This window comes from Pantherophis guttatus, chromosome 2 (assembly GCF_059756535.1).
Source record: "Pantherophis guttatus breed Tessera chromosome 2, ASM5975653v1, whole genome shotgun sequence".
Taxonomy (NCBI): Eukaryota; Metazoa; Chordata; class Lepidosauria; order Squamata; family Colubridae; genus Pantherophis; species Pantherophis guttatus.
In genome coordinates, this window is record NC_142064.1 from 57,773,262 (window position 1) to 57,790,119 (window position 16,858).

The 16,858-nt window shown below is 36.3% G+C and overlaps 1 protein-coding gene across 1 annotated transcript in view; it reads left to right on the forward strand.

Annotated features, from left to right (window-relative positions):
- Positions 1-16,543, forward strand: part of CHSY3 (chondroitin sulfate synthase 3) — a 65,663-nt gene extending 49,120 nt beyond the window's left edge. Inside the window, exon 3 of the mRNA XM_034410008.3 lies at positions 11,579-16,543. Coding sequence (XP_034265899.2) covers positions 11,579-13,141 — 1,563 coding nt within the window. The 3' untranslated portion in view covers positions 13,142-16,543. The remainder of the gene's footprint in view (positions 1-11,578) is intronic.
- The last annotated feature ends 315 nt before the right edge of the window (positions 16,544-16,858 follow it).

A 16,858-nucleotide genomic window follows, 5' to 3' on the forward strand; every position in this document is an offset into this window, starting at 1 on the left:
AAATAAAATATGCATAATTGTATAAAATTGGGTAATTTTGACTTTAGTGGTTGATATCAAATGTTTTATTTATTTTTACAAGCTGCAGCTTTGGCAGTTGTGCTCATGAAATAGATTTTGTGGTTTAGAGTTGCTAGACTTCCTGAAAATGTCAAAAACTATTTGCAGTGTTTCATTTTGTATTAGAGTGCTTTGCCAGTTTTCTACAGCAAATGATGTGCCCCAAAATGTATGGTTGATTGATAAATACATCTTGTGTATAAACTCCAACATTACACACAATGCATTTGGATTTAATTAGTTCTACAGAATTCTGGTGAAGAAGAAATGTTCTAAACATTGCACTATTTTAGCCCTAAAAATTTCAAATGTTAGACTCTGAAAGATATAATCTAAACAAGCAATTATGTAGAATTTATGAAACAACAATATACTGTACAGTAGTGGCCAAAATTGTGGAAACCTTTTGAGAAAAGTGTATTTTTGAGGTTTGATGGCTAATAACACCACTTTTTTGGGAGTTTCAAGATAATCATATTCCACTGCTGGAATGACCTGGGAATAGCCCAGACCTTGGGTTAATCAAATTGAAAATCTATGGAGCTGACTGAAGAAACTTGTTAATCAGAAGTGACCCAGCAATAAAACCCAGTTAATAGAAGCAATAGAATTCAATCTTGGTTTCACATTATAACAGCTGCAGAACTAAAAGACTTGGTTCACTCCATGGGAAGACATTGTAATGCTGTAATTCATGTTAAAGATTACCCAACTAAGTATTAACTGACATGATAATTTTTGTATATCTCGTTTTTTCTACATGTTTCACTTTTCTTCTTTATACTGTAACTGCTATTCTAATAGCAAATCCTTCAAAAAAGTTATTGCATTACATTCTTGACCAAATTATCTTCCATTGATATATAATTTTTAGTACTGTTCCAAAAAAAGTGGTGTTATTAGCTAGTTTTAAAAAATACACTTTCCCCAAAAGGTTTCCACAATTTTGGCCACTACTGTATCTACAATTTTCATTAGTGGGGTTTTCTGAGTTTAATTATTTGTATTTAAAAAACAAACATGAGATTGAGTCCTAGTGACTTCATAGATGTACCCAGATATTTTTCTTTCTAATAATATGAAAAGCATTTGTATTGTCTATAGTAAATGGTCTGGTAGTACAATTATTTTTCACTTTTTAAGTAGTCTTTATCACAAAAAAAATTATATAGAAAAGACTAAGAAAAAAGCAGGTATCTATCAGTTACTAAAACACCTTCATAGACTGACAATGTTAGCTCTGTCTTAGATGTGTGAAGAACTAGATTATTTGTCTCTGGTTTATATGGTTGAGTTTGCATTATTGTTCACATTATTGTTTTGTAGTTATAATTTCCTAGTAGTCTAAATGGATTTTTATTCATACAATGATGATTTTCATCAAATCTTGAGTTGTACATTAATGACCTAACTCAGGAGTTGTTCTTCTTTCCACAATGGATTCTTCTCTTAAATCCCCTTAATTAAAATTAATTGTAAATCAAATCCTTTTAAGTGAAATTAATTGTATTTTAGGGTAGTTGACATGCTTTTCTATGATAAAATATTACACACTTAAGTCATTTTTAATGAACACAAATGAAATAGTCAGATGTTAACCAATTCATTATTGCAAGTTTTCTACCTTCTTCATGCACTATATAAACAAAATCTAGAAAGTATGTTTATGGTTTTGTTTTCTTACCATAAGTATTAATAAATCATTTTCCATTTTTTGCTGACTTTTCACTGAACAGTTCTTTTCTGGCATTGACTTAAGAAAAAGAAATTAACTAGATGCAAAAAATGAAGACAATGGAAAGATTTATAGTGCATATGGTGGGGGGGGGAAGATAGACAAAATGTATCAAATGAGAGCAAAAAACGTTGCAGATTAAAGGACAAGAAATTGCAATGTAATTTTTATGGAAACAAACAAAAACTCAAAGTGGAAGAAAGTAAAAAGGGATAAACAAGCCTCTAAAACTGTGAATGCACTTAAAAATAACTGATGTAACAATATGGGGTGAAACACGTAATGCAATTCTTCAGTTTAATATATCAGAAATTTGAATATGGCTTTTAAATATTTCAAAAAGAACTGAAAAAACCCCCAACAGTAGTTACTATAGATGCATGAGGAATAATGCAACTGATTTTTAAAAACATTTTGAAGTCTCAAAATGTGAAGACAAAGAAGGCAGTTGAAATGAAGATTATGAATCTTAGTGTCCGTGGGGGGAAATAATGACAGGAAGTAATAAATACTGTGAGAATGTTGAAAAAAGTTAACACAAGTATAGACCATACAAATGCAGTTATTATAAAACATAAAGCCTGCTTATGGAGTGATGTACATCTTGTTTAATATATTGTGAAGACTGCATTTATGCTCGACAATTGAAGAATATTATCAGTTCCTTACAGAAGGAAAGACAGCAAGAGTGAATGCAAGAGGTTTAGTTATCTAAGCTTGCCTGAGTAGAAGTTTAGCAGAGTTTTGGTTGAAAAGATAAAAGTAACAATAAACAAAACATTTACTAAACTAAGGAAATGGATGAAGAAATATTAAAACACAAATCTAATAATGGGAAATATTGTGAAAAATAAATGAAAATGGCTGTGAATGAATGTGTTTCTACCGGCTTTGTTATATGGAATTTAGAGCTAGGTGTATCAGGCTAAACATAAAAGTAACGAATGCTATGAGAATGACGAAAAGTGTGTATGGTAAAAAAAAGCCATCAATAGACACATAAAGATAAATCACATTTACACGTAATTCAAGAGAGAAAATAAAAAAGCTAAGAAGGAAACCAAAGATCAGGACACATCCTCTCTAGCAGCCTACTGTACACCCAAGATGAGCAGAGATTATCAGTAGACCAACAAGCAGAAAATAATACCCAATCAAAAAATCACCAAGGACAAAACTACACTCCCATCAACATTGGCAGATGTATGTAAAATATATATAAATAATGAGTGAACCTGACCAGGTATTGACTGGTTATCCAATTAATACATCTTTTTTTTATTGTTTCTTTTCTATACTTGGCCTTCTTCTTTGTTGTTTTCAAGAGCTTTCTTTGGTTGACTTCTTTCAATAAGGCTTCTTAGTTTGTCTTAGTATTGTCATTCGAGGCACCTTTTTTCACAGTTTGGTTCACCTGCAGGAGTTCTCTGCCTCCTTTGATTCTTGGTAAATATGTCTGACTAATATTGGTTTTTGGATGTACAGAATGGTATATTGTCATTAGTTTGTTTTTCAAACTAAGTTATAAAGTTCCATCTGGGTCAACTGTTCCTACTCTATTATTGTTACAGATAATTGCACAGCCAGCCAGATGTTTTCATTGGATTTGACATTTTTATCCGCTTACTGAGTGCTTCCCAAGGACCAGGCAGAGGGAGATGTTGTTTGATGGTGTTTAAAGATATTGCCGCAGGATGTAAGCTTTTCCAAGTAAAGCTGTCATTTGTAGTTGACTGGTAGTGATTTTGTCAATGTCAAGAATGTTCAATTGGTGCTCCATATGTTTTTGGATTGGACCCCAGGCATCTTTTGACACTACTTTCTTTTGTCACGGTCATTCTGTTTCTGTTTGCAAGTCTTTGTATTTTGTGGTTTTCGCCAGTTCTTTCTCTTCAATTCTGCCATCTCTGAAAAGTTCCAAAAACATGCATTAGCATTAGTAGAGTCAGAGATAATTTTGGCATAGCAGATTAAGCCTAATTTAATCCTACCCTTGAGTGATCCTCCCCATAATGAGAGGTCATAAATCCCCCCTCCCTTCTGCCATCCCTGTCTAATATTTAATGGTTCAGTTTTCATAAAAATATTACATTAGCAAATTTGGTATAAATTATCCTTTCAATATGGACAGTGATTATGATAATTAACATAAACATCAATACCTTTAAAGTAAAACAAAGGTTTACAAAATTGGCTTATTCAACCAATGTTAAAATACGTGTTATTTTTTTTAAAAAAACTAGCTTTTAATGGGTTTTTCTTGACTAGAACTGAATGACGAGGCTTTCAGTATTTGTTTATGTACAGCATGGGAAGAAGAGTGTTTCTGTTGCGTTTGTAGAGAAAGTGATAAGCTATGGTATTAAAATTGAGAGACGATGGTGATAAGAAATTAATTTGTGGGACGTCATTTGAAGGGATTAAAAGATTATAGTTTTAAATATGTTGTTTCTGGTAGCTGGTTTCTGGTAAGAAGAAGTTGTTTTACTTGTTTAAAGTGTGTGTGTGTATGAGTGTGTGTGTGTATCTGAGGAAGATAGGCAGTTTCTAAATTAGATAAATAAATACTGTTATTTCTGGTAGATCCGGGGGGATTTGGACTCTGACTGGGTAGATCAGGGCAGGGTGACGAGGAATAGTCTTGAGAATGTTATCTGGGAGGAGTTTGATGCTGTGACTCCCGATGATGTGGACAGGATTTTGGGGAGACTTAGTGCGGCCACATGTTTACTGGACCCGTGTCCCTCCTGGTTGGTACTGGCTTCCCGAGGCTGGCTCCAGGGTGTTATCAACGCTTCGTTGAGTGAGGGTTACTTCCCCACCACCTTGAAAGAGGCGGTGGTGAGGCCTCTCCTCAAGAAGCCATCCCTGGATCCGGCAATATTGGCCAACTATCGTCCTGTCTCCAACCTTCGCTTTATGGCGAAGGTTGTTGAGAGTGTGGTCGCACGACAGTTTCTGCAATTCCCGGAGGAAACATCTTATCTAGATCCGTTCCAGTCGGGTTTCAGGTCTGGGCACAGCACGGAAATGGCATTGGTCGCGTTGGTTGATGATCTCTGGAGGGCTCGGGACAGGGGTTGCTCCTCTGTTCTGGTCCTGTTAGACCTCTCAGCGGCTTTTGATACCATCGACCATGGTATCATGCTGCACCGGCTGGAAGAATTGGGGGTGGGAGGCACCGTGTTATGGTGGTTCTCCTCCTTTCTCTCCGACCGGTCGCAGTTTGTGTTGGCAGGGGGGCAGAGGTCGACCTCGAGGCCTCTCATTTGTGGAGTGCCGCAGGGATCGGTCCTCTCGCCCCTTCTGTTCAACATTTATGTGAAGCCGCTGGGTGAGATCATCCGTGGCTTTGGGGTGAGATACCACCAGTACGCTGATGACACCCAGCTGTACATCTCCACCCCAGGCCACCCCAACGATGCCCTTGAAGTGATGTCCCAGTGCCTGGAGGCTGTGCGGGTCTGGATGGGGAGGAACAGGCTCAAGCTCAACCCTTCGAAGACTGAGTGGCTGTGGCTCCCGGCATCCCGATATAGTCAGTTGACTCCATCACTGACTATTGGGGGCGAGTCATTGGCCCCCACAGAGAGGGCTCGCAATCTGGGAGTCCTCCTGGATATGCAGCTGTCCTTGGAGGAACATCTGACGGCTGTAACCAGGAGGACCTTTTGTCAGGTTCGCCTGATTCGCCAGTTGCGGCCCTTTCTTGATCGGGATTCCCTGTGCACAGTCACTCATGCCCTCGTCACCTCTCGCCTTGACTACTGCAACGCTCTCTACATGGGGCTCCCCTTGAGGAGCTCCCATGTAACACCGCTCCTGCACGAGCTGCACTGGCTCCCGGTGGTCTTCCGGGTGCGCTTCAAGGTGTTGGTTATCACCTTCAAAGCGCTCCATGGCATAGGGCCTAGCTATCTTCGAGACCGCCTGCTGCTACCGACGACCTCCCATCGACCAGTGCGCTCCCACAGAGAGGGCCTCCTCAGGGTGCCATCAGCCAGACAGTGTAGGCTGGTGACCCCCAGGGGGAGGGCCTTCTCTGTGGGGGCACCTACCCTCTGGAATCAGATCCCCCCAGAGATAAGGAGAATCCAGGACCTCAGTGCCTTCCGTCGTGCCCTTAAAATCCATTTTTTCAAGCAAGCCGGGCTGGCTTAAGATGAAATTTTTAATTGTTTTTAAATGTTTTAAACATTTTAATTGGTAATGAGTTTTAATTGGGCCAAATTTATATATCTTTTAATTGTTTTTTAATATTTGTCCTGCATGTTTTTTAATTTTGGCTGTACACCGCCCTGAGTCCTCAGGGAGAAGGGCGGTATAGAAATTCAATAATAAATAAATAAATAAATCTTAATAGAGTTTTGCTGAATAAGATTGAATAATGAGGCTTTATTATTTGCTAATAGATAAGAGATGGGATGAAGTTGAAATACTAGAGAAAGTGTTTGCACTTGTCTTTATGAAGATGGAAATCATTTCTTTCTATATTTTTTCTTTGGTTTTAATATATTTTTCATGTATATTAATTTGTCACAGATTAATTTGAAAATAGTTGCAACTGCAAATGATTCTGTATGTGTGCTTAAACAGACAATTATGTTTCTAGCAGTGAAAGTTTTTTTATAAATAACATTCCCATTATTAATTCTGGATCACCTTTTACTTTATCAAATTGATTATTCCAATTACTATGTCTATTGCTGTTTCTGAATATTGTAAGTAATAGAATATTTGCATCTAGCCATATAGAACAGTGATAATAGCACATTAAAATTAGTGAAAGTGGAAACTAATTTATCATGAATAGTAGGATAGAAAATGTATTAAAATTAATATATATATATTTTATAAACTTCTAATGTGCATCTTAATGAGTTATCCTGTATGCAGTTTTTTTCAGCCTTACCAGGTAAATCAGACAGGAAACACAACCAGATGAACTAATTCTACATTATTTTAAGCCTACATTAAAACAATCTTATAAGTCTGAAAGCACAAAACTCCTGCTATTTCTTTTATACTCCAAGAAAATAGGGAGGGTCCCTTATGAGTCTCTTCCTCTGTCTATTCCCTAAGTAGCACCACTTCATCCAGTCTCCCAAGGGCTTTCCCACATACCATTACAGGGTGCATGTGTTTTTTAATACAAAAGTTGCAGTGTAGCTTACAGTTACAATTAGGGTGGATCTGATTTTAATCAAGTCGATTTAAATCATGATTTTTAAAGAGCAACTGTCATCTCTATACCGTAGCGGCTCCTGTGATCCGCTGTTAACTCACTGATAGTCCCATTCACTTTAATGGGATGGCTGCTGATGCAGCTGTGACACAACAAGATGAGGGACATGGCGGGCAGCAACTGAGTGGATGCCTGCTAACAGGCACTGCCATGATGGATCTGAAATGACAGGTGCTCTTTAAATGTAAGGACTCATTCTTGCAGGTAGTAAGAATCTTTCAAATTATTATTTGCAAATAAAATGAAGGTTTCCTATTTAGCTTGCAGAACTTGGATTCACTGAATGAGTTTACCAAAACTGTAAATATTTCAGAATATAAACCTCATGCTACATAACTAAGCTCAATTTCATGCTGAAAAAACTAAATTATTAATGTATCTTAAATAGAAAACTATCTTTAGATAGATTTTTACTCCAAAAGCATTTTATTAGAATAAATTTTATAAAAATAAAAAAAAATTGATTTACCATATTTTTCGGTGTATAAGATGCATTCCCCCCCAAAAAAAATACTTGGGGGGAAATGTCTGGGAATCTTAAAAAGTGAATAAATACCCCGCCCACCCGCCGGCCCCCAACCTTCGGTCTCTGCCTTCCAGCAATTTACCTCCTTGCAGCAAACAGCAAAAAGCCCGGTCAGCTTCAGCACAGCCTGATTTAGCACAAGCAGCTGATTGGCGGTTGGATCGGCTTCCCGGAATACCACTTATCAGCTGTTCCAGGCTGCAGGTATTGCCAACACCGTCACCACTCATCACTGCTGCTGCCTATCACCACCTCCACACACCACATTTTCAGCCTCCATGCGTCCTCTTTTTGGCCCATTCCAGCTGGCGGGGATAGGTGGTGGCAGTGATCCCTGCCTCCTGGAACGGGCCAAAAATGAGACATGTAGAGGCCAAAAACAGGCTACGCGGAGGCAGCAATAGGCCACAGCAGCAATGGGCGGTGACAGGTGGTGGTTATCCCCCCAGCTGGAACAGCTGATAGGCAGAATTCTGGAACATCAATCCAACCGCCAATCAGCTGCTTGTGCTAAATCAGGTAGTGCTGAAACTGACCAAGCTGTTTGCTGTTTGTTGCAAGGAGATAAATTGCTGGGAGGCAGAAGGAGATTTTTTTTTCCTTGTTTTCCTCCCCAAAAGCTACATGTGCCTTACACTTTGTACCTTCTTATAGTCCAAAAAATATGGTAAGTAAAAAAGATTTTTTTTTTAAATCATCAATTTTTATCCACCCTGATTACAATTTGTTTCACTTAATATAGCAAGAGTTTTCAAACTGTGGGTGGCAATTCCAGGGGACACAAACAATTTTGATGTGATAAAACTCTGGCTTACACATGGATATGTTGTGGTTTTTGTCAAGCCACTGCCTTTTTGCTCACAGCAACAGCCCAAACTCACTCCTGTGCAGGACTATGAAGCTTCCCCCTCATCTTACCTTTTCCCTTCTCCATGGGCCGGGACATGTACTTCTGATTCTTGCCCTAGTTTTAGACTTGGGGAGAGAGAAAGTCTTGGATTAGTGGTATATGACATGGAGTTATATTTGGAACAGAAGATCTACTTGCTTGGCCATGATTTTAATTGTGTTAATTATAATGTGTGTTTTTAAAAATTGTTCTAGGCTTCCTTGAGTGTGTACATAAACAGAAAAATGAGGGTCTACAGTCAATAATTAAAAAAATCTTTAGAGAGTGGATTAACAGGACCTCAAGGTACAGTTTTATAAATGGACTTGTGAGAAAGAAGGAGGGGATACAATGGAAAGAGAAAATGTTACTATTTGTTATGTTTCATTATATTACTAAGATATTAAAAAGTGCCTCAGGCATATAGGAGCTGTTTTTAAGCTAGTGCATTCTAAGTCTGTTATGTAGCTCCCCTCCCTCTTTTCCCCCTAGTTATCAGTATCAAATAAATAGGTTTTTTTTCAATCTCTATGAAGCATGCAATTCCCCGTCTGATTTCAGTTTTTAAAAGTTTTTAGTAATGCATTTATGTTAATTATGGAGTATTTTCATCTCATCTCCTAACAAAAAGATATGGCTGTAGAAAAGTATTATGGCAATATAATTAAAATTTCTTTTAACAGAAACACTGTAATAGACATCTTGCCATGCTTATGTTATTTTAATTGGATGTTTGGCTCTAGGGAAGTTCATAAATTATTATAAAATTTTAATGTTAATAAAATTAGCTAAAAGGAAATTGCTCTTAATTCTATTGATTATGCATTAAGGACTAAGGCTTTATTTTATTATATCTAACAATAAAAATAGGTTTAATATATCAAGGAACACGATATTGTCAGGGGCAAAAAAATAGGTCCACATCTAAAGGTTCAATTAAGCCAGAGGTGAAATGCTCCCGGTTCGGACCGGATCACCCGATCCGGTAGCGATGGCGGCAGGTGGTTTGGAGAACTGGTAGCAAAAATCCCTGCGCACCCCCCCCCCACCATGCCCAGCTGAGCCACAAGATCATCATCATCTACAACCTCTTCCGACAAAAAAGTGCTTTTAAAAGTAAAAAAAAAAAATGCCTCTGATGATCACGCGGCTCAGCTGCGATCGTCAGAGGCCTTTCAAAGTATTTTTTTCTGCAACCTCTGGGCTGAAGGGGTGGTAAAAAAAATGCTTTGAAAAGTCTCTGACAATCCCAGCTGAGTTTCCTAATCGTCAGAGAGGCATTTTTTAAAAAGCCTCTCTGGCAATCCCAGTTGAGTTGCCTGATCGGCAGAAGCTTTTCAAAGCATTAGAAAAAATGCTTTGAAAAGTTAAAAAAAAAAAAGTTGGCCACGCCCACCCAGTCACATTACCCCCCCCCCCCACCAAGCCATACCCACAGAACTGGTAGTAACAAATTTTACATTTCACCCCTGAATTAAGCTAATTTATTTCTAAAAGCCTATGGACAGGAATCTTAACTAATGGTCAGCACTTGCTTAGAATTAGATAAGGGTCAACGGCACTCAAGGGGAGGTTGGTTTAGTTTGCTTGTGGTCATGTAGGGATTCTAGGCTGATCCCCCTTTTCACTCCATCTCCAGGTTCTGTCATTCCTTCTACTACAAATATTAATTGAAGTGGGCACTAGTTCTTCCAAATAGTGAGCTAATCAGCATGGCATTATTTGGTTTATCTCCCACACTGATTAAGATACTGATATATATTTTGCAGTATGCTGGACACATGTTTGGAACTGATGGCAGTGTGGGAGGCATCAAGACAGTAGTATTCCCTTCATTCTTTCTAAAAATTCTTTGAATTACCTCTGAATTAATCCAGTATAGTAAAGCAGATATTTCTGCCACAGTTATCAACCTGTAAACTGCCTATCCTTGGACAAATGAAATGTAATAACGATGCATTTAGGGAGATTCAATTTACTACTTTCATCAACTATGTTATATGTGATTTCTGTAATAGAAATATTTCACCAGTCTTAAATATGCTCTCTGTGAGATAGAGAAGGTAAAAATATGGAAGGTGGTGATGGCTTTTATTATTAGGTTTTTTGGGCAACTTTATTGTTGGATTTGCTTCTCTTCTTTAACCCTGCACATTGGAATAAAATGGCACCTTAGTTGATAAATATGAAAAATTATTAAAAGCTCCTCTAGGTTAAATACTATTGCTCATGACTTTTACTTTAATATTGATTTAAAATGTAGGAAGCTTTTCAGTGAGCTGTATAATTTTATTTTTACTTTTCTCTTCACTGCCTATGTTATTTATATTACTACTCTCATGGGCTATTATAAACAATTTCCTGTCAGAATTTTGGTTTGTTTTGATTTTGGTTCTTTGTATAATTTTAGGAAGATATCTCTTTACAAATAACCAGAAACAAAGTATGAGTCATTCTTCTGCATATCTTGACTGTTAGCACTTAAAAGAAACTTCTGAATTTTTATTTAAAAATTAAAAAAAAACAGATTGAAGTTACAAATTATTTTGTTTTCAAAGTATTCACTTGACTGAATAGTGCCCTCAGAGAAGACGGACATTTTTTGGCCATTGACCATATTTAAAATTTTACACTAATTTTTTATATCTTTAATTTCTTTTCAACTAAATTTATACTGTTAGCGCATAGTCACATTCCTCATAAGAATGTAGAAAATATGTTCCCACTCTTCTGCAATTTTTTTAACCAACCCATATAATCTACCAATGTAATATTATTTTGGTTGTATACTCTCTGAAGTTCAAGCATTTTTATCAGGATTTATATATGATCTAGAACTTAATGAATTATCAAGTCCACTATATCACCAGGTGACCTCTGTCTCTTCTGTCCCCAGGAAGCATATGATTTCCTTTCTGATTTTAATTCTTAAAACATTTTTAGGAATGTGTTTAGATTAATTATGTTTTGAATTCATCTCATCTCCTAACAAAACATAGCCCAAAATAAGCCCAAAATAACCTGCTATAAACTCCATAATGAATATATTTATGCTTGAAAATTAAATTGACATGGTTTAGTTAATATTTCCCTGATACAATGCTATTCTGTTTTTTTCCCTAGATGCAGCAATTGTTTCATGAAAACTATGAACGCAACCGGAAGGGTTACATACAGGATCTTCACAACAGCAAAATTCACACTGCAATTACACTTCATCCAAATAAAAGACCAGCCTATCAGTATAGACTTCATAACTACATATTGACCCGCAAAATTTCAGAATTGCGTTACCGCACCATCCAGCTCCATCGAGAAAGTGCTCTCATGAGCAAGCTCGGTAATGATGAAATAAGCAAAGAAGATCAGCTTCTGGGAATGACGCCATCTTTCAGTCGTTTCCAGCCCCGTGACAGGAATGAAGTCATTGAATGGGATTTTCTCACTGGAAAGCTCCTTTATTCAATAGCTGAGAATCAGCCACCTAGACAAAACATTAATAACATCCAGCGAGCAGCATTAGATGACACTGTAATGCAGGTAATGGAAATAATCAATGAGAACTCTAAATCTAGAGGAAGGCTTATTGACTTCAATGAAATACAGTATGGATACCGCAGGGTTGACCCTTTGCATGGTGTAGAGTATATACTGGACTTGCTGCTTTTATATAAAAGGCACAAAGGAAGAAAGGTCACTGTTCCAGTTCGAAGACATGCTTACCTTCAACAATTATTTAGTAAACCTTTTTTCAGAGAGGAAGAAGAACTGGATGTGAGAAGTGTGATGGAAAATGAGCAGAGTGATACACAATCCCTGTCTTTCCTTTCTAATTCCCTGAAGATGTTCTCACCATTTAAAGACACCAAAGAATTAAGGGGAAGCAATAACAAGAAGATACACATTCTTGTCCCTCTCACAGGAAGATACAATATTTTCTTGAGATTTATGGAGAATTTTGAAAAGACCTGCCTTGTTACACAGCAGAACGTGCAGCTGGCGGTTATTCTCTTTAGCCCAGACTCTAGTCAGGAGTCCAGTAAACATATAGAATTGATCAATGCATATCGCAATAAGTATCCAATGGCAGACATCACTGTTATTCCTATGGCAGGAGCTTTTTCAAGAGGTTTGGGTCTTGAAACGGCTTCCTCTCAGTTTGATAATGATACGTTGCTATTATTCTGTGATGTTGACCTAATATTTACTCCTGACTTTCTTCAGCGGTGTCGAGCTAACACCATCCAAGGAGAACAAGTTTACTACCCTATTATTTTCAGCCAGTATGACCCCAAAGTAACCTATGGAGACCACCCTCCTGTGGACAGTTATTTTGTTTTCACTAAGAAAACAGGATTTTGGAGAGATTATGGGTTTGGTATCACTTGCATTTATAAAAGTGATCTTATAAATGCAGGCGGATTTGATACCTCAATTCAAGGTTGGGGACTTGAGGATGTAGACCTTTTTACTAAAGTGGTAACTTCTGGCTTGAAGGCATTTAGAAGCCAAGAAGTGGGGGTTGTGCATGTGTTCCATCCGGTTCATTGTGATCCCAGTCTAGAGTCTAAACAATACAAGATGTGCTTGGGGTCTAAAGCAAGTACATTTGGCTCTGCAATGCAACTAGCTGAAATATGGCTAGAAAAGCATTTAGGTCTTAGGTATAATCATACTTTCTCCTGATATTTTAACTGGGACTGGCTTCCTAGGAGAAGTTTACCTCATTGCTTTTTCATTTCATCATTGCATTCTTAAACTTCTCTTTGTCTTCCAAAGGATTTGTCTTTGACCTTTAACAAACATCTATTAGGAATATTGGAGATTCCTGCTGAACTGATGTGTCTTTCTGCTCGTGATCCATAAACTGAGTGAAATCATTGCAACAGAACAGTTGCATAGATAACATCCATCACTAGGACCACATCAGAAGAATAGTCTCTTTGGACTTCAGGATGCAATATTGATCTTGATTGTGTCTGTCAAACTTAATGTGATACAAATATTTTTCAGTGAAGGTATCACAAAAGTGCTTTATGCTTCCTCTGGGAAAGAGACTCTGGCAAACTTGAGTTTTATAATTTATATGAGGACTGAAATAAAAACTATTCTTTATAATTTTTAAGTAATAAATAATGGACTCATCTATTTTTTAAAATAAGGGAAAAATACATTTTCCAGGTGCAATGGTACTGGCTACCAAGACCCTTAAACAGCATATCAAATTGACCTCTTCAGTAGTCTGCAAATGGACTGTATTTTCTCGAGAAAACATAGCATAATCAGATATTTGCATATGTTGAGAAGGTTATGAAACAATCACTTTCATTTGCTGGCAAGAAGAAATCATGACACAATATGAGTATTTATAATAAAGAATAGGCATGTGATCTTGTGTTTTCTAAGACAAGAATATTTTGCTTTGTTTCTGTTTAGATTGAACGTCTAATATATACATAGTTTTCTAATTCCTTTCATAAGACTGCACTTGTTACAAAGGGAAATCAAAGGGTACTTAATATTGTCTTTTTATAATTCTGTGTTAATATTCATATTCTGAATCAATTGTTGTTAAACTTTAAAGAAAATGTAATTATTTAACTATGAAAGTACTATTGCTGGTCAAAGTTCTTGCAAATATATTTATAATAGTGAAGATATATAGAAAGTGGAATGTGTTAAGGTTTCCTTCTCTGTAAAATCCAAAAATTCCAGAAAATATATTACAGATACTGAAAAAATATTAGATGGTTATGTTCTGTTAAAATGAACACAAGCCATGACCACATTATCATTCATATAGTGATTTGATCAAATTTATGACATGTAACTGTAACATTTTTTAAAAAACCTGAAACATTCCCAAGAAATATATGTCAACCCTGATGACCAATATAATGTGATCAACTTTAAAGAACATAAGAAGCATCTCTAAATAAATAATATCTGGTATTTTTAAGAAAAGGTGCTGAACAGTATATGTTATAAAGGCCATGATAGAATCTGAACATTGCCTGAAACATCTAATGGAATCTGCAATTCTCACAATTTAATTGGCACATAGCATGCTCGCTTTGGTAATATATATATTAAACTAAATTGGAAAAGAGCAAGAGATAGGCATTCTGAATAAGATATATTTGTATCTTATTCAATTTTCTTTTACAAATAAGAATAACCATGGCAACGATGTTGCAGAATCAAGATTTTATTAACTTAGATTAAGTATAGTAAGAAATACATATTTAGTGATGAACTCGATAGGTTTAGAAATTCAGGACAAAGCAACGTAGTCTCTTGACCATTACACCAAAGATTCTTCCTAGATGTTATTTTTCTTTTGTATATTCTTTTTTGTCACAGCATGTTATGCTAGTATTTTCTCGTGACAGTGGTAATTTTTCTCATTTTAGATATGACTCGCAGCAGAGTTCCAATTCTGTGTGCCACATTTATACCCAGGTATAATTTCATTTCACATCTATGTATGCATGTATAAATCCCACTGCTATATAATTAGTCCTGATTCAAAATTACATACTGCAAATTCTTCCCAGATCAATAGCAATTAGCATATTTTATTTTTATGATTGGGTATTCTACAGTACCAACTTCTAGCTTCATTGCATATCTGCTGTAGCAAATAAGCTACTATTTTTAGTTGGCCCATTACTTAATATTTAATGTCTATGTAAGATGAAGTTTGCCCACATTCTCATACTCATAATTAGCATATGGAATATCAAAACTATAATAGGAATTTAGAGAGTCAATTTGGTGTAATGGTTAAAGTGCTAGATTAAAAGCCAGGAAACTGTGAGTTCTCATCTTGCCTTAGGTACAAAGTCAGCTGGATGACTTTGGGTCAATCTTCTCTCTCAGCCTTAGGAATAAGGCAGTGGCAAACTATTTCCAAAAATATTGCCAAGAAAATAATGTGGTTGCCATGAGTCAAACCTGACTCAGAAGTGAAATAATTAAGCATACATGAGATATGCAAAAAAAAATATCTATTTTATCTTCACAAATGAGATACAAGGTTATCTTATAAGATAGAGTATAGGCAAACAGATTTTAAGGCAAACAAATAATTTGATGTATTTATATTACCTGTGGCAACTCCTTAAAATGCACTCTGGAGCTTCTCTGTCAAGCCCTGGGGTAATCAGAACATCCAAGCAGTTCAAATGAGTATAAAGATTTATTTCAAGCTTATGTTGTCTACAAGACAGCCAAGCAAATTGGCGGTAGATAAATTCAAAGAATTCAAAGGAATTCAAGGTAGGCTGGATTTAGTTCTCTTGTGGGTGTGAAGGAACTCGTAACTGATAACACCTTTGACCCCTCCCTCAGGCTCAGTCTGATTATCTTCTACAACCATATTCCCAAATGGCTGCTTTAAAAAGTTGCAAGCAGGTGCTATGCTTGCACCCCAGCATACTCCATAACATCTTTTTGGAGATGTCAAATCCAGAATGCTGCCTAGACCTATCAGGTTAAAGAATACTTATTACTTTGGGACTTAGAAAGAGTAATGCAAATTTTAAAAATTCTGTCTGAATTTGTTTCGTAGTTATAGAGTGACATGCACAACTACTTGTGAAAACCAAAACCTTGTCCCCCAAAATGTGTATTCTTACTACATTGTCATATTGTAATTTCCTTTTCTAGACAATTTTTTTCTTTATCTGTTGTTTGGGACACAGATATTTCTTGTTAACTTGAAGTTATTAAAATGTCAATTAACTGTATTTGAAGAAGCTAAGCTTTCCCTGGTAATTTCAAATGCAAAAAATCATGAGAGTTTACCTTAACTCCTTGATAAAAATGTTGAATATTTGTCCATAGCCTTAAATTAACATGGTTTGCTCGGACAAAATTTCAACATATAGCGTGAACTGAACTTGATGACTGTACAGGGAATTCTGTGTACAAAAGGACTTGCCGGATCGGGTCCTGAACTGAAAAAAAAAATGAAATGTCAATTCTTATTCTTTAGAGATATTTATTTAGTGTATGACCAATTCATTTGTTTACATGATGGATTACTTTGTTGTAAACTGGATTATAAATGTTTGTTATAAAATATTGTGTTGTCTTTGGAATAACTGTTCTCAGATAAATTGTGTTAGTTGATTTGTGGCAGGAGAGCCATTTTAATGATGACATAATCATAATGGATGCAATTTTGCTGTATTCAAGTGAGCAGGAACTGTGCCAAGGAACTCACTGGTGTTTATTCCGGATTATCATAGTGCCTTGCAAGTACACTCCCAATGAATTATACTTGCTGTTAAGACATTTTGCAAAACAGATTCAAATAATGTATCTTTCTCCCTCTCCCTTTTCAAAAAGATTGAGGAGAAAATGAGATTGGTTCCTTTTTTTTCTTCAAACATGGCT